Raw genomic sequence first — 27,289 nt, 5'->3', positions numbered from 1 at the left:
TTTCTCATTGAAGCCTTCCTATTGGGTCTAAGGATATCTATAAAATATTAAAGTTTAAAAAAACATTGATATTTTATGTTAACCCTTAATCCAGGTATCTCATCACAGTAGCCAAACATGCTAACTGTGAGAAAAATATAAATCATGGTGTTTTGTATAAAATACTACTACCACTACCATCACCCCATTTCCCCTTAGGGGTAGGCTGAGAGAATGTACTGCCACACACATCTATTCTGGCATACATTTCTAGCTTCTTCCACATTCATACATCTTTTCGTACATGCCCTTTGGTTCGGCCTGCTTTTGAGATGACCAGACTTAAGATTTTGGTTTCTCTGATCATGCCACGTCTTCAACAGAAACAGAACACTAATGCATGTTTCTATGATTTCATCATTTGTTTGACTTCTGATTATCTGTTTTTTCTGTATTTAGTTTGTCATCTATAATATTACATTTTTGATTGTAGGATACCAAGGAGGAGGTATGGTCAGCAGTCCTCCACAGCAACCCCTGGTACAAGTAATAAAGTTGCACAAGAACTCCAATGGAATGGGGTTAAGCATTGTAGCAGCCAAGGTAACAAATTGTGATATATACTCTGCCATCATACGACGAAAGTCCGTAACCACATCGAAGCACATTTTGAGGAAATTAGAATTTTGTCGAAGGTGAAGATTTAAGCTTGTCGTAGTGTTATAGACAAAGATACTTATTTTGTAACACTTAAAAAAATGTGTTTTTAAAAAAGTAATAATATTATTAAGGAATACTCTTTTTATATTTACTTTTTTATTGTAGGTTTTCCCTTTCATTTTTTAAAAAAATATGGAATTTGTCAAATTGAGGAATACATTAATTAAAATTGCGCCCTTTTATCTAAAGGTATTTTTTTTATTGAAAATAACAATTTGGACTTTGTCCGACCGATTCCAGATCTACATTTAACTTATTTTTGGACCAGAGTGGTAGTTACGGCCTTTCTCCGTATGGCGGCGGTACTAACATCGTGTTCACGAAAGACTCATTAATTAAAAAAGTGATAAATAATAATAAAGATAAACATGACACTGCACCATTTTCCTAAAAAACAAAATACCCTTTCCCAAAAATGTGTTATTTTTATTTTAAAAATCCGTAATCTATTCCTTATTCAAATATTGAATGAAATATTTTTTTGCAGGGCGCCGGTCAGAGCAAATTGGGTATCTACATAAAGTCAGTTGTGCCGGGAGGAGCAGCAGCTGCGGACCAGCGGCTGCAAGCCGGAGACCAGCTACTGTCTGTGGACGGGCACTCTCTGGTAGGCATCAGCCAGGAGAGGGCCGCCGAGTTCCTAGTGCGGACGGGGCCCACCGTGACCCTGGAGGTTGCCAAACAAGGGGCTGTATTGCACGGCCTCGCCACACTGCTCCGCCAGCCGAGTCCCAACAGAGGTATATACATCTATTACAGAGAATATTATTAATATTGTATAACGGTTTTTTCTATTTCCAACCAATAAGTTGGAAGTAATGACCACGTGTAAATGATCGATCACAAATTTTCTACACTACAGTGGAGGAGGCAATTAAAATTTTTTAAGTTTTATTATTTTACGCAGTTTGATTTAGCATATAAAAATATCATAGCGAATGTGTCCACCTCGTGGTGTAATGGTCAGCATATTTGGCTACGGTCTCGAGTTCGATTCTCGACATGGTTGACAATTTAAATATTTGTTCAAAAGGGGTTTTTCCACTAGAATATTTCATAGTCCCCGGACTGGCACCTAAAGTGTAAGACTGGTCATCCTTGCCTTTATGTAACAAGATACACTGTTGTGGGTTACCAATGCAGTGCCCCATGTATGATTAGGTGCAGAAAGGGAATGAATCCATGTATAAATAAATGTGTGAAACTAAAGAAATATACTCTTTTATTGTAATATTTTTCTACTTTTAAATTAAATACCAAATATAAACTTATTAATATTATTAATATTCAAATGTAAACTTTATAAATACCTTCAATTCATTTTGGCCTCTTAGAATGCCTTAACTTCTCCTTTGTCAGTATGTTCTGATATCCTAACCATTTCTTGATAACAAGTGTGTATACTTTTAACAGGTTATTTATCGAGAGATCGGATAAATGATAAGAATCTGTATTCGTCAAATTCTGATAACAGTTTAAACGATGTCTGTTATAATGCTCCATTGAGGCATTCCGTGGACTCGGATGATAGCGTAGTGAGTGTCCACAGTTTGGTAGATGAGTCTGTAAGCGTAATGGTCCCACCGGATTTAAGATTCCCGAATATCGCCAAGTTGTACGCTTCAGGAATGAGATCAAAGTCTGTGGATGGACACCTGAGACAGACTGATGGATCGACAGATAATATTTACCATAAGGAAGAATGTGTGGATTGCATCAACCACTCCTACAGTTCAGATTGCGCGGAATGCGCTGATTATCATTCCCAAGCCCGAGATCTGGAATGCCACCATGTGGGTACCCAGGTGGGAATTCCCGATAGAAAAATGTGCATCGATGACTCCGATGAAATTCCTTACATCGATGAAACTGATTCAGAACCATTAATTTTTGAACACAAAACTTGCATGCAGGACAAAGCTTCTCAAAACGATTGTGTCGCAACTGTTAGATTATTATTTTCCGACTCCGTGACTTCGACTCGCGGATCCTTAGGAAGAAGGAGCCATTGCGATGTTAAAAGTGTGGTGAAAAACTCCACACTACCATCACCAGAAAAAGGGAGGACCAATTTTGGGTACAAATTTAAAAATTCTCAAAGTATTAATGTAGATATACAATCTGAAAATGCGGGTATTGATGTCGGGACTAAGTATAAATTTAATTCTAACCATAATAAAAAGCAGAATATTGAGGATAAAAGGGTTTCCCGAGAAAGGAAAAATGTTGACAAGGCTAAGGCAGAATTAAACAGCATGAGCACCAAACTAGCAGATGTTTCGTGTAGTAATCGTAAACATTCAAATGATAGTTTAGTAAGTTTAGGTAAGAAATCAATGTTGTCTGCGGTTCAGATAGCGACCTCTCACACAGCAGGTGAAGAACTGTTTGTCTATGAACCGAATTCATTAAAAGGAGAAATGCCAAAAAAAGAAGACTGGCGGCATACTGATGATTTAAAGCTCGGGTGCGGAAAAGTGAGAGCCCTCGTCGGGCACTTTGACAAAATTTGTCTTACCTATAAAACTAGTTTAAAGAGAAAATCTCAATCTAGTCCCAATATTTTTCGAGAAACTTCCCCCTTGAAATGTGATAGCCGGAATACCGGACCTTTGAGCCAGAGCTTAACTAACGTTCCTGATGGGAGCAACGAAAATTACTTTAATCTAGATTCTAAGAACTCATTATCCCCCGATGAGCATAAACGTCTACTGAAGCAATTACAAGTTTGGTCCAAGTACGGCACTAAGAACATCGATATTGATGATTCTCATGATGCGGAACTCCCCGAGGACCAGAATAATTTAACTACATTATGTAAAAATAATATTAAAAAAGAACACCAATTAGATAATAAGAATTTATTAAAACCATGTTTACGAATGAACCAAATGCACGAGGATAAAAGATTTCCGCTAAATAAAAAATTTTCTAGTTTGGATAAGCTAATTAATGTATCCACAGAGTCCAAAATTTTAAGAAACAATTATGTCAAATCCACTCCAAACATAAAGACAACTCAGCATCTCGAACAAAGTGGAAAAAAATTTCCAGATTCATACATAATCAAGAAAAAGTCCAATACCAAGAAAAATTGGCCTGACAGGTACGGAGGAAAAAGTGTCAATTTAAAAAGGGACTCAAATATTTATTATATTGACAAAAAACACCTTTCGGATACTCACAGGAGTTGTCCTAATTTAATAAAAAACGAACCCCACATCATGATAAGCATGCGCAGCGAAAGGAAGAATGTACGGGACCGTCCGCCCACACCTACACGCACACACTCGCAGGCTGTGTACGGTCACTACAGGACAGATAAGAGGCACGGTCTACACAGCAGTAAGCCATCTCTCTTGGACGCTTACATGTTAATAGATATTTTTATGATTTACGGAATGCCATTTCTTTTGGTGCACTATTTATTTTTATTTCAGCAATTATAAATGTTGTTTTATTATTTTTATTTATGCACAATTTATTAGGATATTTAAGTGCTTATGTTATCATGTAGTATTAAGTGTGTAGGTTAGTCTTATAGGGAAAGGAACTAGTCCAAAGAAATTTAAATATGTAGTATCTTTTATACTCAAAATCATAATACAAGTATGTTAGTCTGTTTTTTATTTATTTGTATTATTCGTTTTTCTGCATATAGCACATACAAAATGTCACACGGGATAAGCTCATTACGTTGTGGGCATGTAGAGATGTATTTGTCAAAATAATTGTCACTTATTTCTGCATCTGTCTACTCTGGCTTTCAGTGTGAAAGCCGGGTAAAACTTTTTATTGGTTCTTTTATATATAATAGCCAGTGTTGCCAACCCTGCCAATTGTTCATAAGATCTACCAATTTTTATGAGAATCTACTGAATTTGAGCCGAATTCTACTGGTTTTTCATAGATACATTTGAGATGTTTTTAGAGGGTAAACAAAAAAATACCATCAAGTTTTTAGTAGCAAAACTTACCTAATATTTTAAACCGACCCGTCAGTCAGTGATCTATAAATTTTTCCACAGATCAACTAAATGTTTTGTGTTTTGCTACCAAATTTCACTCAGTGAAAGTTGGTAACGGTGATAACAGCAACCGATAAACAAATTTATGTATTTTTTCTAACTAGAAATTGATGTCAATATTTTTCAGTTAAATTATTTGATTTTTAAATAATAACTGCATGTTTTAGAAGATGAAGTTTTTAAAACCAGTGTCTCATACACTATGATTGCGTAGGTCCTAGGCGCATGTCAGAAAGGGATCTTCCAGCGACTGTAGAGGCAGAAGGACCGCCACATGCAACTGTGAAGTCATCTAAGAGTGTTCCAGCATTACACGAAGTCTTCAATCCCGGATACTCCAGGTATTTATTTATCACAAATGTAACAACTTTTCGAAATATACTGCATTTGATTTATCAATATTCAGTGCCCCATGAAACATTGGCACAGATAGCAGTAAGAAGAACAAATTAATTTGCGTTTGCTTTTAGTGCATAAAAATATTGTGCATGCATATATTTTTTTTATTTCGCTTAAGTTTTGTTTTAAGAAAACTGCATCTATTAGTTATCAATAATAATCATGACCTATTGTTATTATCTATTTTTGAACTAATAGTATATGTATTTATTTATGCTTTATTAAGTTAGTTCATAAATATCTTAAGAATGAATATAAACATTCAATTTACATCACATCTAATTTTAAAATTGATTACAATATTTTTAGCTATTTCTTTTATTTCCTCAGATATCTGTTATGCAATTTTAAACTCTCGTATGATGAGTTTTTTTCCCTCATTTGTAGTCTTATCTTTTATTCTCCGGGATGAATTAAAGTTATATATTATTTATTTTTATTTGTGAATCGTAAATAATTGTGAGTGCCCTACTCACCACAGCACAAGGGTCCCATGTAGTAACATTATATAAGAGAATAAATAAATAAGGACTAAATTTTGTTGATAGAGATGTAAAACCTAGTGAAAATGTTAAACCTACCTGAAAACCTGAAATATAGGCATTTACAGGGCTTTTGACTGGTTGAATTAAGTTGTCATACACAATGTGTAACATTCACTATTTTGCCCCTGTAAGACACGTCATAAGTCCTGTAAATTATCTAGCCTCATATTTCCTTTTTAAAACCTTCCTCTATCTCTAGTTAAACTTAATTACTATAGATTATTGTGCCTTCGTATAAATTATTAGGTTGTAGCAATCCCTTCTGTTTGTTATGTATGTTTCTCATGTTTTCAGGACATCATCCAGCAATAGTATACCAGCCATGGCTGGATTGAGGGGAAGAATCAATCAACCATCACATCAACACACGGATCCCAATAACTTCTACCAGAATCTCAGCACATACAAGAACTCCGCTCCTCAAGACAGGTCATTATTACTATTCATTATTTCTTACACAACCATTTTATGTTTTTTTAAATCTTTGACTCGTACAAAAATTGACACTTTCAATACTGATTGAATGATGTAAACGCTAAATGCCAACAGAAAAGATATTTATTAAATAATTGTGTCGATTCAGATAGATTGTCTAAATTCAAATCTAATACTTCTCTTAGCCACCCTTGACATAAAATATTATTGTCATTTTTAAACAATGAGATTTTTTGTATTTATTTTATCGGATGTGAGAATTCTACATGAGGAAATAATCACTTAGTATTTTGGTTAAATAATAAAATATATTTATCCATAGATATTTAAAATATTGCTCGCAAGTTGCATCATGTTTAGACGTTACACGTCATGCCCCGCTTTTAACAAACATCGCATACAAGTATGGCGCAGTAACACAATATGTGCCATTTGTCCCATAGGGTGTGAAATGTCTCGTTTTTAGGTAATTAATGTTATTTTAGACCTTTATAGAAAATGTATCCAAGGTCGTACGGAAAAAAATAATAGTACTGTTACCATTGTAATTTTTTTGCTTATTTAAAAAAAAAAACCGTTAAAAAAAATTAAAAAAGACCCTATTAAAACTTATCCATCTCAGTAGTTTAATATGGTACTTACAGTATGCTTTTTTTTTAAATTTCGCTTGACTAGTGCGTAACCATGAAGTATATTATTTATTGAATTCCAATTCAAAACAAATTTAATATTAAAAAAAATATATAATTTTTTCAGTCAATCAAATTGATTTAACACAATTATCCTGTTTTATTTTGTTCTGAAATAAATATGTTAATAATTTGACCTGAAGATTTTTACTTTTGAATTGATGATATATTCAAATACAGCAGTGCGCATAGCATAATTAATAATTATATATAATTATTCTATAAATGATTGAATGTGTCTGTCATGTACGGGCCTGTTTCACATGTATCGCGCCAATCCACCTATTTATTATTTTCTTTTTTGGTTTTATTTATTTATTTTCTACTCGCGTGTGAAAACTTTGTTAAAAGATATTAGTCGGCCTCATGGTGTAATGTTTCGTGTGTTTACCTGCCTATTGATGGATGAAATAATTAAAAAATGAATTATTAATCAGTCCACCCTACTGTTCTTTTATCTCGCCCGGTAATTTTCGCTGTGGGATGGTGACCGGCTAAAGTCGTAATGAATAATTTATTTTATAGAGCCCTTACCTTGGTGAAGGGGACTAGTGCTGGAGACTACCAAGGCCCACCACAGATGAAAGGAACTCCCCGACCCCAGTCAGCTTACCTGACTTCACCTGGACCACAAAACACAACACAGGTACGTCCTAAATAATTTCACAATTTCTCTTTCTTCTCACACACTGGGTTCTAGGTTCAATTTTCCGTGGTATCAAATATATAATCCGTATAGAAGAAACCAGACTGTTTATGACTCGATGGCTACTCAGGAAATCAAGTGGATTCTATCAAATGAGTAGAAATATAACTGTCGCATTATGTACTGGTTAGTTTTGCTAACCATGTCTGTGGTCTCGATTCCCGACAAGATCAATGAGGAATATCTTTTTAAGGTGGGTTTTATAGTCCTTGGATTGCCTGAAGCATAAGACTGATAATATTGCCTTCAGAAATGATCGCTGATGAATTTAAAGCAGTGCCCTATAAACTGTTGGGTGTAGACGAGGGAATGATTATACCTTGTTTGCATAATCCTTTACATTACATTACATTTTATTTTTTTTGCACCACAACAGGCCAGGAGGCCTAATTACAGTGGTGAATTACATCACAGAGCACCCAGGCTTGAGAAAAATCACATTTCAATTTTTGTGTTCTCACCGGGAATCGAACCCGGAACCTTCCGTGCGTGAGTCAAGCGTCTTAACCACTACACCACAGAGGCTGCCTTTAGTGTGATATCACTCTGTACAAATTATTATGTGAATCATAATGTAACTTCCACACTTTTTTGTTTTCCTCAGTTTTACACTTTTTTTCTTGCTTGGGTTTTACTGTATTTTAGAGCCCAAATGAGCCTTTGCTTCATCATGCGTGCCGTCAGGAGTTGTTTCTTCTGAAGTCGAATTGCTTTTCTTCCAGATTCAATGAGTCTTCTTTGTACTTTTGACTCATGTATCATCACCCCAGTGACTGCCAAATCTTGTTGAAGTTTGTAACTTGTTTTTCTGGGGTTTAAATTACTATTTCCGGTTAAAGGTATTTCATCTCAGACACTAGTTTTCCGGTTTCTTCCACATTTCCCAATACTCTTTGTTTCAACTGACCCTGTTTCTCTTTTCTAATAATCTTGCTAACTGCTCCCTGACTCACAAAACATTCATTTGCAATCTTCTTCTAAGTCATTGATGTATGTTCACTTAAGGTTATAATCTTTTCTCTGTTCCTCGGCGTGATATCCATGATTAAAACCAACTCAAAAACACTGTCTAATATGCAAGCAATTTATAAAGTTAGTCCTTTATTGAGAGAATGTAAAAAAAAAACAACAGATAGTTCACCAACAAACACCAATATGAGCTCCCAAAGGATTGATGAACTGTAAGTCATAATATTTGGCGCTAAACGACTGTTAAATTGACATATGAGTGTTGCTATATTTAAAAAATTACAAAAATTACTTGTTCCATTGATTCGCACAATACTATAACTGTGTTATGGTAAACAAATTGTAGTAGAGTGGGGATTGAACCTCGGACCTCTTGATCCAGAGCCCGCGACAATTAAAACAACATCTGCTCAAACAACGCTCGGGAGGAAAGCTCCCAATAAGTAGAAACAGGATTTGCCCAAACGAGTCTCGTGCTCGTCAGTATAGAAAAAACTTTGCATCTCAGACACTCTTGGTCAAATCTGTCAAGTGTTCAAAAATGTTTCGCTGAAAAGTTTATTTAAAAAATAGAAAAAAACCGAACTATTTGATGTAATTTATTATTACATTATTTATTTATTATAAATTATATTGCAATGTGTTGTGAAACTTTGTTTGCAGTTGCATGGAGGATATCCTAGTATGCCGAATGTGAACGACAGCTACAACCCCAATCTGAGTTCCATGAGTGTGGATAAGTCGTGGAAGGGTGGGCCTCCCGCGAGTCCGCGCACACCGCACACACCGCACACAGCACATGGCCACCACCCACCACACGGACCACATACACCACATACACCACATGGAACACACACCCAACACATACCCCAAACACCACATCAGCTCGTCAACTCCAATCCTCAAATTAACAGGTTAGTATTATTACAAATTATCACTTTTACCTCAGTAAGAAATCTTCCATTGCTGGAAAAGGCTTCAATTTTGTGAGAGGGGAAAGAAGTAAAGACAACAATATTATATAGTGTACGCGTCCTTTTATTTATGCCGGCATTACCGACTTTAAAATAAATGTGTCACTCGCGGATTCGCGGTTTACAGCAAAACCATGGGCCGCAGGTACTCAGGTCGAGAATCGCAAGCGCAGCCACGAAACAGTCGTCACACGTCTGTTGTTAAACCAAACCAAAAATTTGCAATGTTTTTGTCCTGGGCAATGGAGTGGAATGCCGTCCCCTGCAGCTGTGGTGCGTTACTACTCTGAGGTTAAATTGAATATCCCCCCCGAGTGAAAATACCATATTATAAGTGCAATCTCTTAAAAAATGAAAATAAATAATTGAGGGCGCTGCTGTTCCTCTTATGAACCAATCACCATAACAAGCCACTTATAATTAGTTTTTGCCAGAGTTAAATCAGAAGTAGTTTTGATTTTTACCAATTCCTACTTTTTTATATTATGTTTAATAAGGCTAATGAGGAGGTTTATGGTCGGTGGTTTTTTAAAAATATTTTATTATTTGTTAATAGAATACTAAACTAAGCTTAAAAAAAATGTAAAAATTTTATGTATCGTATCGTATTATCAGCGCTATGATTTTTTAATGTTTTGTATTTCTGAAATCGCGTGTGACGTCTCAAGTTCTCTTCCGCTCCTTCTCGGTCAGTTCTGCCTATTGGTCTGTTCTCTTATTGTAAACTGGAAATCTTTCACGACTCTCTTATTGTTGGTTGATTCTAAGTGAATTAGTGACATCGTTCGAAGTAGTTGGTGTTTATTATATATATATTTAAAAAAATTGTACATTTTTAAGAAACTTTGTAGTACAATTGAATGCTCTAATTTTTACCGCACATAAGAAAACATTTTTTGTATCTAATATCTAGTTTTAGTTTTATTTATAATTATAGTTATTGTAGTTTTAGTCAAATCCAGACAATGTACCCATATATTTTTTTAAAAAGTACATATATATAAGCTAAAGGTCAAACCGTACTAGAGCGGCACTGTGCGGCATGTCACTGCAATAAGAAATATTATTTTCACTGTTCTGGATGAAACAAACAGTACTACAGCTGCGCTACACTGCACGGCACTCTACAAAATTTTGAAGTGAAAATGCTGAAGTGCAGCGACACCGTAGTGCTGTTTGAACTTAAAAGTTTTGATAAAAAATAAAATCAATGTTTTAGACACCTAACAAAAAAATAGTGAAAAATTTTGTTTACTTTCAGATCCCAATATGGCACTGAAGATCCTAATATGCAAATGCAACAAAATCATCCCATGTCACCAGTGAAACAACAGCCCCCTGTTGCTCCTAAACCTCAGGTAAAAATGTTCTTGATAATTCAAAATATTATATGCACGAATGTGGAAGAAGCTAGGAATGCAAAACAGGATAGACGCGTGTGGAGTTCCGTTCTCTACCTACCGCTACGGGGAAATGGCACAATGGTAGTACGTAGTAGTGATTTCATTTTAAAATTGGTCTTTAATATTACAGTGGTGCCTCACACAACGAACTTAATTCGTTCCAGGAGCAAGTTCGTTATGCGAAAAGTTCGTTATGTGAAACGCGTTTTCCCATAACAATACATGTTAAAAAAAATAATTCGTTCTGTAGCATAAAATATGGTAAGATGACATAAAAAAAAGATAAATTTTTTGTTAATATTTTTATTTAGATACATCTAAAAACATAATGAAAAAAACACACATTTTTTAATTTTAAGAAATAATCGAATCTTGCACATCTTCATCCATTTTCCGCTTTTTGGCCGATGGTGCAGTGAAAAACCTGTCCAAAGTCGTTTGTTTCTCTCATTTCTTCAACATCTGCCGGAAATAACGAACAAGAGTATCGGAGTACAGGTCGTTGATCCTGTTTGCTTCAGCGGAATCCGGATAGTGGGCATTGGTAAACTCCTGAACTGCTTTCCATTTGACCAGGATGTTCTTGATGTCAGCAGTTGGAATTGGTTGATTGTTTGATTGTTGCTCCTCGTTATCAGATGACGCTTCCCTTTGAGCATTGTCCTGTTGTTGGGCCAGAAGTGTTTGGAGCTCTTCAGTTGTCAGCTCTTCTTTGTGTTCCTCAATAAGCTCCTCTACATCCTCTTCAACGATTGCTGCGACACGTGCGTAAGTTAAGCGTACTGCTCAGTGACTAACGACTGCCTGCGCGGAAGGAATAAATCGGCAGTGATCGTGTGAAGTGGGCGACTTCGTTGTGTGAAGCGAAGTTCGTTGTATGAATCGTGAAATGAACGAAAAGGAAGTTCGTTGTGTGCAGCGTTCGCTGTGCGAGACGTTCGTTATGCGAGGCACCACTGTATTTATATTCTTTTAATAGTTTTTATTTTGGGTCTAAGGATTTTTTTACATTTTTCACAGGGAATGAAAAGAGGTGTTTCCGGTGAAATATCACAGGATATGCCGGAAGGTCCCCCACTTCCCCCCACTGACACCCACCCTCTCTACCCTCACTATCAAGGGGATGAAGGTAAATTGTTGATCCAATAATAAATTATGTATAAATATGTCTCTGTTGCATCTTTTTTGAAGTCATGTTAAGTCAACTTTTCAAGAAAGTTTTTTTCTCACTATACCTACCTAATTTTGGCAAAAGCTGGTCATGGGTAGTACATGTACAATAATGTGACTATCTACGTTATATTTATGATTATCTGTTCTGAAATGATAAGGTCATGACGTTCTATTTCGGTAATGCTGTTTTTAAAGTGTTACCAAAAGAGAAAAGCCATAAGAACACCGGTGGTCTCTTTTCGACAGACTATATTTCTCAATAGTGTTCCGTCATTTATGTAGTTTTTGTCTGTAATTAATTTTTCTTCTACAATATTTTAGTTGGTAGTTACCATGCCAGTTCATCAGAGCCCCCCGCTGTAGGGCTCTACCCTCACCCTGCTGCAGCTGCCCCTCCCTCCGCACTCTCCAACCCCTGGCATCGAGAAGAAAGGGAGAAGGTAAAATAATCATTGATAATCAACAGAGAGCAATGAGAAAGTCTATTTTTACTCTGGTATTAGTGTATCACTTAACTGTTTTTTTTTCAATCGTTTGCGAGTGATTTTGGCTCTTGCAAACAAAAATCAGAAGTGTTTAAAAATGTGTGTGAAGGAAACCACAAAACTTACTCCAGAAAAAAATATGCTGTGAGATGTGTAAAATCAGTATTGAAGAATTATTATAGCATTTATGCTTTATATTTTTTGGTCAGGCCAGTTCTGGGCATGAAAAACTTGAGACACTGTGCAAACCGTTTCAAATGACACATTTTAGCTTTTCCGTTTAACATATGAAAATGGTCCAGGGGCATTATTCGAATAGGTAAATAATGGAGAGGAAAAATCGGGAGCAGGGAAGAGGGGAAGTTTGCATGATTGCATGTCAGGGGAACTAGGTGCTATAGGTTTTTTCCTAGGCTCGAGATCAGAAGGATCCCCAGGACCCACCATGCTGACAGCTAAGATGAAGTAAAAACAACAACAAAAAAAGTGAAAAATAAAACAGTAACAAAAATTCAATAAAAATAAATCATTAAAAAAAAAACGTTCCTCCCTCTTTGTCTAGTAATAAATAATCCACTACAAAAAACTGAAATAATATTATTGACATAAAAATTGTATCCCCTTTAACTAAAGACACACCGTCACTATCGATGCTACGATACAACTCCACTTATCTGTTTAATATTATCAAAAAATTGACCGATTTAACTTACATATTTATAAAATAATATTTAACTATGTTTAATATAGGAATCGGAAAGCAGTTATTTTATTACTGTGTTTGTTTGTTTTAGGAGTTAGAGGCACGCAGACTTGCGGCACGGGTATGGAGAGATAAGCAGATCGGAGCTTTACAAGCGCTAGAGCAACGCAGTCCTCAGCAGGAGCAACAGCTGCGCGCTCTCACTCTGGAGCGAGACTTCCAGCGCCGGGCTCAGGAGGCACAGACTGAAGAAGATGACAAGGTCAGGGTTAGTTTCTACACTTCCTACACTTCCATTTTGTACTTACGGATATATATATATATATTTATTTTTATAACTACAATATTTTTCACTTTACAGATGCAGGAGCAATCCCAAGAGATGTCCGATGAATCGCAGGATAATGCATCTCATCAAAAGCGAGAGAATATCACTGCGCCTCAAGAAAACAAGTTCATTCCTCACACTCCCTTATCACCCCCTGTCCAACCCAAATCCATTCTGAAATCCAACTTGAGACTTGACAATCTTAACTCTAACTCTCCGCAGTCGCCAAACAAAACCCAAAAGAACACGAGCTTCGCAACAAAACCCGCCCCTCAAAGCTTAAAATTTGACAACGCCAAATATGATCACAATGTCAATAGTAAATATGATGCCAAATTATCAAAGTACGATTCAAATAACCTTAAATACCCAGAACAAGCCCACAAGGTGCCAGCAAAATATGAACAGGACTATGCGCATAACAATTTGAACTTAAACTTACCCAAGTTTGAAGCCAATGCTTCTAACAACAACACCACATCCGTGAATCATTTATCACAGAACATATCATCTTTGTCTATGAGTGTGGACAGTTATGAGAGAACAGAGAGTGATGTGCAGGCAGTTCAGAGATACGATATCCGGTCTCACGAAGAGGAGTTTAGTGCCCCTCCTCCCCCGGAAAGAGGCTCTTCCTTCGCTGTAATGTCGCACCAGCAAGCCCTGCGCTCTAGCATCACTTCCGCTCCGGAACCCGGGAGGGACAAGAGAGTGAGCTTCCACCGCACGGCTCCGCCTGACACTGACTCTGCCCCCAATGTTGTTTTCTCTCCAGGCGATGCACATGGAAGAGAAGATCCTGATGTAAGTTTGAAATTCATATTCACGCAATTTAATATTTTCCTATATTACACACGCATATTTTATCAAAGTAATTACTCATAATGTTAATAATTTGGTTTGTTTCAGAAATTTATATCTGAAGCTGAAAGTATGCTTCAGAGCCCCACCACTCCAACTGGAACTGTTAACCATACCCCGGGTGTTATTGGAGCTCAAGAAGTTTATCGGTAAATAACATTTGAAGTACTTACACATTTGTCATGCACAAAGTTAAAGCAAAAACCCAAGACTATCGTAGTTTAACTAATTAAGTATGTTTTTTTTTGCATCCTATATGTCAATTTAACTGTGAATACTGTTAAGTTTAACAACTGTTTTTTGGTACAAACAGAGATCCTCGTACAAGACGTCTGGCTGAGCAGCAGAAAGCGCAACAAGCTGGCAGCAGCCCCATTCCTGAGAAGTTGTCATTCAAAGAGAAGATGAAGATGTTCGCCCTGGAGTCTGGTGAGAGTAACACCCCTAAAGACAAAGTAAAGATATCTCGTGCCCAACGAGACATTGATGCGGTACATTGATCGTAACAAAACACCAAATTAAACATTCCTATTAATCGAGCGGTAAACATTTGTCACTCGAGGCGCTTAGTATTGCCGTTAGTATAAGTGATAGGATTAGCAGCAAGCTGATCCTGGTAGTCTTTTATCCTTGGAATAAGTCGTCCATATTTAATTTGTTATTTTCCAAAGTGTCTTAAATCCAAAATAAGAAAATTTGCGTTATATTTGTCTGTTTAAGGACATGTTGTGTAACAAATTTATTGTTGAATAGAACAAATTTTAAACATATCACTGGGTGATAGACGATGCGAGATTGTTAATGATAGATTACGCCTCACTACTGAGGCCCCCTGACCAGTTACTGGCAATACTTGTTGTGAATGTGTGAGGTAAGTTCGTGGTTAACATTTGCTTTACATTAGAACTTTATTACCCTTAAATTATTTTTAAATTTATATCTACCGACTTCAACACCATCCCGAAGATTGTGTTCCCTTTGTATTAATTATTAATTTATGGAATAGGACAGTATCGGTAATTTGTAAGTTATTATATAACTTAAATCCATATTTATATATTCTTTATGTTTTATTGTATTTATACGTAATAATTTTATTTGTTAATCTGCCATAAGTTGAAAGGCCAAGTAGGGTGATTGATTATAGAACATGTATTCTAGTAAAAGTATCGTTTAATTCTTATTAAGGTATTTTGAAGTAGTGTAAAAACACCAGATTAAAGTATTGAATTATATCAACATTATATTTTTTAAATCTTCATTATATTATGCACTATTAATAATTAAATAAAACAAATAAAAAAACCCTAATGTGTTTTGTTTTACTCTGTTTAAAAGTCATTAACATTTCCTTATCAGTCTTATGCTTCAGATGCCAGTCAAAAGACAGTGAAATATTGCAGTGTAAAGCCATCTTTTGAACGAGTATTTAATGTCGACCCTGCCAGGAATCGAACTCTTGATCTCAAACATGACATGCGAATGTGTCAACCAGTACATTACGAGGCGGACTTATGTCCATTTGACTTTCTTTTTCAGGATTTTTACCTTTCCTTCTTGAATGACTATGCAACCTCAAGTTTATACATTATTGTAGAATTTTTCTATCCCTAACTATTTATAATAATTCATTAAATTTTTGAAAATCTATTAACGGACAGAGCTAATGTAAAAAGAAACAAAAATACAACCGAGGGCAGCCTCCATATATCATAATGGAAGAGGAAGGCTTCTTATCATACTAATAAGATTTTTACCCCTCTACACCACAGTTGTTTTAACCCTCCGTCGGGCGCACCTCTGAGCCACCCGAGTTCGGGCGCAATGTGCCTGGCAGGCACTGTTTTGAAAATAGCCGTTGTTAACTATGCATATTAATTTTATCCCCAAAAGTAATCACTGACCTTTAAAGGAATGTATATATGACAATAAATTTAATTTGATGAAAAAAAAGTTTAATCACTAAATAATAAGTAATATTGTAATAAAACAAAACTAATCAAATGTTGAAACGAGCATAAACATAAACATTTCCAAGCATTAAAATGAGGTAAATAGAGATATAATATGTTATATTATGTGGCACATGAATGTTAATAAAACCATATTCAGTCAGAATTAATGTATTGGTACAAAGAAAAGCAAGGCTGGCAGACCAACATTAATTTGATGGCTCATGCATATAGCTTTACGACAATTTTGACATTCATATTGAGACAGTCATCTCACACCCGTCTCCGAAGTACATGTAACATATCTACACTCTTTGAACCGTAAGGGGATGGTGATTTTTCTCGATTAACCCTAGAGAGGAATATTTCAATCCGAACTTGTGTAGGGCATGGGGTATATTCTTTCTATTCTGCGTAGGAGTTCAATCAAATCTGTGAAAGAGTTAAATCTCCAGTTAATGTGATATCTTGCATATATTGTATTGCCCTTGTTTGTCAGAGTTTTATGTTCTTTTTGTTCAGTTTCTTTAATTGGCTTAGGCCGTATATATAATAAATAAATCAATATTTGTTTCAGAAATACTCTTTATGTTTTGTTTCAAGTTTATTCCCAAAGAAAAATCACTTGTTAATTGATCCCACCAACATTCAACATTGCAAAGAATATCACCATTGGCCACTGCTTGGTGTTTCGGCCGGCTCACACTGTAAGTAGGGCACATTTGATCTGCTATATCAACACCACTCTTGGTCAAATTGTAAAAAGGGATAATCTCTGGTTTCATTTGCTCTTAAGATTGAGGATCAATTGCATTGTCATCATACGGAATTGGTACAAGGATAACTTTATTTTTTTCCCTCAGGATGTAGGAAACCAAACCTTTATCGTCACTGAAACACAAACTAGGTGGTGTTTGCTTTTCTCCCTTTGACGTATGTATTGCTGAAACCCACATCTGCCTTGAATTCTTGGAAGCATTTCATCAATAGTGAGATTCTCCCCAGGAGTGTAGCTCTTCTAGCAATTTTACACAAATTGGTCAAAAACTTCTAGAACTAAGACTAGGCGGTCATCTTCTTTTCTTTGGGTTCGGGTTGTTCAGTCGTCAAAATGAAGGCAACAAAAAAGTGTCTCAAACCGTTTGAGATTCATCGCGAGGCTGAATTTTTCGATGTCATCATCTTCTCTCCAGTTCTGCTAGATACAAGTCGACGAAAATCTTTATTTTGATTACATCAGTGGGTTTGATGTCTTTCTCTTTCGCAAATCGGTCATTGTTGGAGTCAATGTACAGGTTTGTGTATTTGACAATCAACTCTCAAGAATATTGACAATGACCAACATTCAAATGCAGTTTTACCATTCCTTGCATTTCCTTCGACTCCAGAAAGGTGAGTGCGAATGTTGTGTTAGACCCCTGATGTCGACTTTTCCCAACGATCACTTTGATCTGGTGCTGTTCGCTGTTTTGTCAGGGAGGGGGTAATAAAAAATTCCAACCTGTGCCTGTCAGACTGGTGCGCTCGACAGAGGATTAAAACAACGCTAGATAATTAAAAAAATATTTGTAAAAAAAAAAGTTTTAAAGGTTAATTATTTTTTTAAATCTGAAAAAAAAATCAGATGTGAATGGTTAAAGACCTTTTGTTTGAATAATTCTTGCCTAGCAAAGAAAAACATGAAATTTTGTGCAATGGAGTATTTCAAATTATTAATATTCCGCATGAGTATTTGACAAAATAGTAAGATTAATATTCGAAATAAAATCAAAATACACCTATTCGTATTTCTAGTAAATGCCTTGTTTCACCAAAAACATAATCTGTATCTATTTGCAAAAAAGGTAAATATAAAACAAGAATAAATAGTAAAATTTTCTTCGAATTTCAAATTATTTCCTTTCCACCGAACGTCCTAACCCTTTGATCCCTGTTTATTTATTTTCTCATGGTCAACATTGAGGGACTCCGAAATCATGTAGGTGCATTCATGGTAAAATCGACAATCGGACAATAATGTCAAGATTGTCAAATTTTCTTTGATAAAAAAATGTTTCTTTAAAATCTTGCCGAATTAATGTTTATTGGATTGGTTATAATTCAAAGACAATTTAATATATTTTACTTTTTACAACTACAATTTACTATAAAGATAAAATTCACCTGTTCAGAATCCATGTCCGGGACTCTGCCATTTGCGAATGTCATCTAGATGAGGAAGATTTAAACCATATTTTTTTTGGATGCCCCATAAATGATTGTTATCCTGACTTCCTATCCGACCTCTCTGATATTAATATCCCATTCCCTATTCATATTCTAACTCTCCTGTCCCCACCCAATAAACGTGTATTTAAAATCCTATGTAAATATCTAATTGTAAATGGTGTAAAGCTGTAAATATGTTTTATTATTATATGTATCTATTATATTAAATACTAAAATACTAACTTGTACACTATTACTAACACATGTGTATATATGTAAAAAAAAAAAAAAAATACTCGACACTGGCCAGAACACCCGAGTAGAGATGTGAAAAGGCCATGAAAAAACGAAGAAGAAGAAGTACTATAAAGACAAAGGTTTAGGTTATAATTCAAAGACAATTTTAGAAAGTGCATAATAGGTGTGCATAGAAAAAAAAATGAACTTAGTCTATGTTGTTTTTGTCATGGCTTCGCTTGTGTATAATCTGAAATCTCTGTCTTCGGTGTTGTCAATGTCAGCTTATTCGCGGTATTAATTTCATAACGTAATTAAAGCAAACTTAGCATTACAACTACTCAGAATAGTAATTATAAACAGATGCACAATACCATGAAATAATTTTGTATGTTCGTAATTTGTGAAATGAGTTTCGTTAACTAATTATATTTTATATCTTACGGCGCTGGTTACATAGCTAATGTTTACGCTTGTTTAAGTACAATTGATTATATATTTTAGTCTTATATAATATACGCTAAAGCAAGAATAATGGATGATATTTACGGAGATTTAGAGCACTTTGACCTCGGCGAGGAAGTCGAGAAAGTAAGTTGTTTTGTGTTAGGGATCGAAAATTGAGGTTATGCGTAATGCTATAAATATAACTTATGCCATTTTTTAGGTACGACTAGAGAACTCAAAGTTACTGGAAAAAATATCAGCCCTAGAAAATGAAAAAATATCTTTTTCAACCGTGAGTCCACTTTAATGTTTAATATATTTCACGAATTGGTATTTTAAAAAACTGGGAATGGTTATTAGTTTGACATAAATATTTTTTTTAGAAATATAATGCACTGGAGAAAGAAACCAAAGAGTTACGGAAAAATATATCATCTTTACATAAAACGTCTTGCTCAGAAGTTCAAAGAAAGGACAAGATAATAGCAGATTTGCGAGAGCAGTAAGCATGTTTATTGTTATTATGTAAACATAAGTACGTTACTATTGTCTAGTTATTGTATCTTGGACATTTGCTCTTTAAACATTATTATATCTATCTTTTATTCAGATCTAATTATGTAAATGGAATTGCATTAGTACAGATCATTTGTCCCACAGTGACAACATCCATTTTATAAGTGTTTCTTAAATAATATTACGTTAACTTCAGGTATTTCGAAATGTAATCATGTAATCTTGTCGACTGGTATAACTCTACTTATGTTTTTATGTATTCTTCCCCCCCCTTCTGTATATAGTTTCCCGGATTATTGTCTAAATAGTAAAATAATGGTTTATATTAAAATCTTATATTCCTATGTTTATTTTATTATAATATAATATTTATAGACTGTTTGATTTTTAAAACATATGTCATTTTATCTCCTCGGTCACAGACATCAATGGTTTACAATGTTACTTGATCATGGTATTTACAATCCTAATTATATTAACAATTAAGTTATAAATTACACATATTTACTGTCTATGTTTGAAATCTGAGTTTTTTAGAATGAATATTCAAAGTATTCGGTTCAACACGTAAGTGCACCAAATATCTCACCAAAAAACAATAGAAGAAATTCACCGAGTTCTGTTTTTTTTAATTTCAGAATGGATAAATTAATCCTTAGAAAAAACAATCGCGGCAGTGATATAAATTTAGCACCCTGTAATACAGATAATGGTGGTAATTTACAGAAGGAAGATACAAACACAAATGTTCCAGGAAATATGGATACTGCCAATCCACCTTACTACAGACGCCAAAATCTTGACAAATCAAAAATATACCAAAGTCGAAGAATGGATAGCACTCCAAATGTACGGAATAAAATGAACAAATTTGATGATAATACTAATGCCAGCTGCGAACCGACTTTCATTCAGAAACCAGGAAGGTTGCCAATCACCTCAAACGCCAATAAACCCTATGATGGAGATAGAAGCCTTCCAGAAAATCAAAACTTGCACCCCAATATTAGAGAAATCGCTTCGCCATCAATAATGAGAAATGAAAACATAAAGATGAATTCTAATGACCAGAGTCAAAGATCAAAAGAAATGATAAGGAAATCATTTAGAGATATTGAAGAACGACGAATAAGGCAAACACAAATGGAATTTGAAAAGGATTATTCTGAAGCAGAAAAACAATCAACCGCTAAATCTTTTGAAAGGAGAGCTTTCCCCTCATCACCATCTAGGTTTGTTAATATTAAAATCTTGTTGTTTTTAGATTGTTAAAATCTAATAATAAAGATATAGGTTTTATTTTGATTATGAAACTTGACATTGGACCATAAATAAGCAATAAAAATTAAACATTTAATTATCTTAAAATTTATTTTATTGTATTATTTTAATTTAATTCATAGATGATAAAGTTGAAAGAAATTTTGCTCTGAAACTATTAGATAACCTGAAACTTTTTATGCAATAGTACTTCATAATATAATTTCTTTCAATTATATTTAGTGTTACTGATTAATATTGTATTTTGTATGGATTAATTCAAATGATAAATTACTTGAAATTTACATTTTTAGATTTTCTCAAAGGAATAGTGAATCGAGCCGTGAAAGAGAAACTGATATGAAACGAGATAAAAACTCATATTCTAAACCTGGAAGTACAGAGAGATTTTCGAGGAGGGGGGCAAAGCGATCTCATAGCCCATATAGAAGTAAAGATCGTAGAAGTTATCGAGTCAGATCCAGGTCTAGATCCAGAAACAGGAAGAAAATGCGCCACGATAACTCGCATCGGTCTGATGAATATTATAGGTCTAAACATAGAGGTGATGAAAATAGACACTTTTCCGTTAAAGATAGTTGGGATTCTGATGAAATTGACAACTGCAGTAAGAAATATAATAGATTTGATGATCACCAAGGAGAGAGTAAATCTAACAGAGCTTCACTTAATAGCACTAACTGTATGATAAAGGCTGATAACCAAAGTGCACCTAAATTAAGTTCCAATTCTACTTGTAAACAAAATGTTTCTAATACTGTCACAGAACAAATAGAAATGGAAAATATTTTAAACATAGAAAGTTCAGATGGTGAAAACAAAATAATTGAAGAAAATATAAAATGTGTCCCGCAAACTGATATAGATTCCAATAACCGGAAAACGAAATATCTGCCTTACGATTTTTCGGAAAAAGAGGATGGCGAGATTTTAGATATGGACACCGGTGATAAAACTGCAGCCAACCCAGAAAGCAAAATTGATATTTCCACTCAGAATGTTTGCGATATTCCTCATGATTCGATATCATTGGAAAGAGAAAATTGTAATACTTCGATAGCTGTTGATTCTCAAACACCAACTGGAAGCATCCTTCAAAGTAACCAAAAAGAAAAATGCCACAAATCTGACAAGAAATTCTTGACTAAACGACCCAGGATAGTTAAATTTTATACTTCTGAAATTCCCAAAACTCCAACTGACACAAGTAAAAAGTCTGTAGATATTTTGGATCCTAAAAATATAACAGAAAAAATCGATAGTAAAAAGAAGCGATCTGACAATGAAACTGCTTTAATTGACACAGAGAAGAAATCTAAAGCTGATAAGGACACTTCAAAAGAATCTGAATTAGACACTAAAAGAAAGTCTGGTTCTACAACTGAAGATCTTTTCGGTAATGTAACTAATACTAATTCTGCCACTAATAAGCCTATTTTAGATTTCATGAATGCTATTGATGATAGAAGTAAGTCTTGTAATAGTTCTGTAGCTGAGGCTGCTACAGAAATACCACATAAAATAAGCGAAAATCAAAAGAAATTGCATTCAAAACATAACAAAATTGAAACGAAAAAGAATCATAGTGATACAACTAAGGTTGGAGATGTAATAGATAATAAAAATATTGACAGTTATGAAAAATCGCATTCAGATAAAAGTGGGCCAACCCACTCCACTAAGAAATCCAGTGATATTTCAGCAAATGAAATCACTACAGATAAACCACTTATCAAAATTAGTGATAGTCATAAAAAATCACATTCTACTTTTAAAAATATTATAGATGAGGAAAAAAACAAAACAGACGATGTTAATATGACCAAGGAGATTTTACCCACTAAAACTAGTAGTACTCATAAAAAGACACATTCGTCTTCTAAAACCCTTACACTTGACACCAAAAGTAATGTAACTGTATCTAAGGAGATTTTAGATGACAAAAAAAATGGCAGTCATAATCTGTCACATTCTGCTTCTAGAAATGTCATAGTTGAGACTATAAATCTAACTGATGATAATATTTCCGTGACTAATGAACTTTCAAATACTAAAAAAAGTGACAGTCACAAAAAAACACATTCAGCTTCTAAAAGTGTCACGCAAGACACAAAAAATAAATCTGATAATGTTTCAGTATCTAAGGAGCTATCAGATAGTAAAACTAACGAAGGTCACCAAAAATCACAGTCTGCAAAAAAAAGTGAAACATTTGATACAAAAAATAAAATTGACAATATCTCAGTGATTACAGAAGTTTTAGAAAAAAAAACAAGTGACGGTAACAAAAAGTTACACTCAACATCTAAAAGTGTCAGGCAAGATACAATAAATAAATCTGATGATGATTCAGTATCTAAGGAGCCATCAGATAGTAAAACTAACGATGGTCACAAAAAGTCACATTCTGAAAAAAAAATTGAAATATTTGATACAAAAAATAAAATTGACAATACATTAGTGATTACAGAAATTGTAGAAAATAAAACAAGTGACAGTAACAAAAAGTTACACACATCATCTAAAAGTGTCAGGCAAGATACGATAAATAAATCTGATGATTTTTCAGTATCTAAGGAGCTATCAGATAGTAAAACTAATGATGGTCATAAGAAGTCTCATTCTGCAAAAAAAAGTGAAACATTTGATACAAAAAATAAAATTGACAATATCTTAGTGACTACAGAAGTTTTAGAAAATACCACAAGTGACAGTAACAAAAAGAAACATTCAACTTTTAAAGGTGTCAGGCAAGATACAATAAATAAATCTGATAATGTTTCAGTATCTAAGGAGCTATCAGATAGTAAAACTAATGATGATCATAAAAAGTCTCATTCTGCAAAAAAAAGTGAAATTCTCGATACAAAAAATAAAATTGACCGTATCTTAGTGACTGCGGAAGTATTAGAAAGTAAAACGAGTGACAGTCGTAAAAAGACACACTCGACTTCTAAAAATACAATAGATAAAAATATAAAAACATCTGGCGATGTTTCTATGACGGAGAAGGTGTCCAATAGTAAAATTAACGACAGTAAAAAAAAATCTCACTCTGCAACAAAAAGTGACAGTAAAAATAAATCCAATGTTTCTGTAACCAAGGAGCTGACAGATACTAAAAGTAACGATACCCATAAAAAATCCCATTCGTCTACCATTGCATCTAAAAGAAAATCTAGTGATTCTGCTCATTCCAAGGGTTTACCTGCTATCCTAGAAAATAATGTTTCTGATAATTCTCTGGCCTCAGATTCTACTCCAAATAAATCTATCGATGTTGATAAGGAGCCGCACACTCCTGATGATAGTAAAATAAGCAAGTCATCTAAAGCAAGTGAAATAGTTAACACCAAATCAAACACTGACACTAATACTATACACATCAAAATTATTAGACGAAAAACAGTTATAAAAAAGTCATAATGTTTTTTGTTAATTTTCAAATTTTTATCGCTTTAATAATATGCAAAATATGTATATAAATTATTTTGTTAATGTTGTAGAATATTAATCAATACTTACTGTCTTTTTGTTCTGTTAATTTAATTTTACAATAATTCAAGAATGTCTAGAAGATTTCTGCTTTTTTGTCCATTAAATTATGTTTTCATATTAGATTTTTTGATTTTTACTTTATTAATTAATTTAAATTAGATTACTATTGCTCATCTTTTGTTATTAAGGGAATGTGCAGTTGGACTTTTCTTCATACAAGTGTATACTCATATTTTCTCTTTGAATTATTGCACTAGAGCAGTGTTTCCCAGCCTTCTTTATGCCATGCTCCACTGTAGTCTTTTCAAAAGTCAAATGCCCTACCGGCATCTTTTTTATTTAAACAGTAGGTAAATTTTCAAATCATCTCGTTATATGTTTGTAAACATATGAACCCCTAATGAAATTAAATAAAACCTATTCTAATAATATATATTATAACTGAAATTATAACAAAACACACATTGAAAATGTAATTAAGTCAAATTAAATAAATACATGTATGGTACCCTTTATTGACACGTCTTCCGCGCATTGACATACCTATAACAATGTACTATCAAAATACCACAATACAATTATACACCTTGGGTCCGGTACCAATATAACATCTACAGCTACATCCTGCACAGTTGCTATGTTTTAAGATAATTATTGAAATTCTAACGGGTTTCATTCTATTTTAAGTACAATTCGGCGTATATTACAATTTTGTACACCTCAAGTATTTTTTTGTATGACCAATGAGTATTCCCCTTTATATGTGGAATGCCGACGTGTCTCATCTCTGAAGCGTGGTGCTCCACCTCTGAGGGGTTATGTCCCACCGGTGGGGCGTACGCCCCACCGTGGGAAACACTGCACTAGAGTGATGATTTTTTTACACACTATTGATATCCATCTTTGTCGTGTCCCTATTGTTTTTTTCGGAGCTAGGACCATCCAAAGCGCCTAGCTTTATCTGCCATCTTCTTAGACATATGGTGTATACAAATATGGTAAGTAACTATTTTTGAAAAAAGCAAAACGTGCTAACACAGAATATTTCTTTTTGATACCTACTCTTTCTTAAAAAATGTGACATAAATAAACTAAATATATTTTCTGAATTTCGCAACTAATAAAACAGTATTATAATGTAGATTACTGTGACCTCTGGTGACTGCATAACAGATCATATTCAATAATTTTATTTTTACTTCATAAAATGATTTCTGTTAGATGTCACCACTTGTACTGGAAAAATAAAAACTGTCTTCCATATTATACATCGCTGTAAATTTTTCTACAAACCAGGTAGTTGTACCTTCAACTAGAAAATATAAATTTGTCACCTGTCACCAATGAGGTATATTACAATTTAATATACTGTTCACGAGCGCATAATACTCTTATATGGAATTTCAATTTCAATTAGTTATATTAATGTACATTTTTCACAATTTTAAAGTACATAAATAATAACACTGACAGATATATGCATACTGTAACAAGTCACTAAGGAAATACAAAGTATATCGCTTTCTCACACAAATGTAGCCATGTGTATTGTGATTTCAAATATACACGGTTTTCAGGGCCAGACCGCGAAACTTCAGAAGAACAATCCTCATGGTAAGCTTAAAAAAAGTCGGTCTCGTGGTCAGCGCGTTAGCCTGCCATGCAAGAGGTCTCGGGTTCGATTCCCGGTATGGTTGATGTGAAATATTTATTTTAAAGGGTGATTTCACAATATAATATTTCATAGTCCCTGGACTTCTACCTGAAGCGTAAGACTGATTATCTTACCTTCAGGTAACAAAAATGATCAAGATACGCTGCGATTGGTGTACCAATGCAGTGCCCTGTGCACCATTAGGTGCGGAAAGGGAACGATGATGCGATGATAAAGAAATAAATTCAGTTATTTTAATAAATACGCATAGAATTTTTTTAAATGATAATTAATTATTGAAAAGTAACACTAAAATATTTTAGTATGTGAATCAATGTCTTAAAATTGAGTCTTATTTCAGCTCTCCTGAACATATTAAAAAATTACAGACGGTCCCTTCACTGACTACCAATATATATGCTACATCTCAATTTCCCAGATTATCGCCAAGCGTGCATTTTTCATAATATTCAAACTCTCACTGATAGACGAACCACGGCTGATATAATGTTACTCACCAACATAATATCTGATAAAATAGATTCCCCCGAATTGGTTACCCGCATTCATCTTAAGGTACCACAGAGACAAACGCGTTATACACAACTTTTCCACATACCTAAATGCAGAACAAATTCGTCAAAAAACGCTACGATTAACCGTATTATGGATACGTATAACAGGAAATTTAACGACATAGATATATTTACCAAAAATATTAAATTTATCAAAACTGCCATAGGTAATAAATTGTCTTTGTCCGCATCCTCCTCTCCGTTGCTCTGTATCCCTGAACAAATATAAGTTTTATAGTGAGAAGATCTTTTAATATAATTACGTATCCCCGTACTGCGGGCCAACTGTTTGTGACACCTGATTTTTATAATCCGAATCATTTCTATCAAACTTATATGTTATTCTTATTTTTATATTATGTAGGTGCATATAATATGCATTTGTGTGTTCGTTTTGAATCAACGTTTGCGTATTGTCAAACCTTATTTTATTGTTGTCATTATTTCGTATTTACTGCATTTTGTGGTTACCTACCGTATTGTATAGGACTCGTCGCACATTATTCATCCGATGTGTATCAGTT

At 34.3% G+C, this 27,289-nt stretch overlaps 1 protein-coding gene and 1 long non-coding RNA gene across 4 annotated transcripts in view; both read left to right on the top strand.

Annotated features, from left to right (window-relative positions):
* cno (adherens junction formation factor afadin) overlaps positions 1-15,703 on the top strand; it is a 60,292-nt gene extending 44,589 nt beyond the window's left edge. Inside the window, exons 20-32 of one of the 3 annotated variants that reach the window (XM_088227293.1) lie at positions 473-582; positions 1,187-1,439; positions 4,942-5,068; positions 5,966-6,100; positions 7,321-7,441; positions 9,134-9,384; positions 10,706-10,802; positions 11,868-11,976; positions 12,342-12,460; positions 13,300-13,470; positions 13,570-14,340; positions 14,446-14,546; positions 14,711-15,703. In XM_088227293.1, the coding sequence (XP_088083419.1) occupies positions 473-582; positions 1,187-1,439; positions 4,942-5,068; positions 5,966-6,100; positions 7,321-7,441; positions 9,134-9,384; positions 10,706-10,802; positions 11,868-11,976; positions 12,342-12,460; positions 13,300-13,470; positions 13,570-14,340; positions 14,446-14,546; positions 14,711-14,897 (2,552 nt within the window). In that variant the 3' untranslated portion in view covers positions 14,898-15,703. Of the gene's footprint in view, positions 1-472; positions 583-1,186; positions 1,440-4,941; positions 5,069-5,965; positions 6,101-7,320; positions 7,442-9,133; positions 9,385-10,705; positions 10,803-11,867; positions 11,977-12,341; positions 12,461-13,299; positions 14,341-14,445; positions 14,547-14,710 lie in introns of all 3 variants that reach the window. The other 2 variants (XM_088227292.1, XM_088227291.1) reach the window with 2 other exon arrangements.
* A 3,268-nt stretch (positions 15,704-18,971) lies between these two features.
* LOC148281093 (uncharacterized) lies at positions 18,972-22,602 on the top strand. The gene is made up of 5 exons (XR_015822440.1): positions 18,972-19,385; positions 19,462-19,533; positions 19,625-19,743; positions 20,396-20,989; positions 21,332-22,602. It is a non-coding gene; the product is annotated as an uncharacterized LOC148281093 (long non-coding RNA).
* The last annotated feature ends 4,687 nt before the right edge of the window (positions 22,603-27,289 follow it).

Source organism: Micrasema longulum, unplaced genomic scaffold, assembly GCF_059751315.1.
Source record: "Micrasema longulum isolate JH-2025_06_02 unplaced genomic scaffold, ASM5975131v1 h1tg000498l, whole genome shotgun sequence".
Taxonomy (NCBI): domain Eukaryota; kingdom Metazoa; phylum Arthropoda; class Insecta; order Trichoptera; family Brachycentridae; genus Micrasema; species Micrasema longulum.
This window is presented reverse-complemented; position numbering and strand designations above follow the sequence as displayed.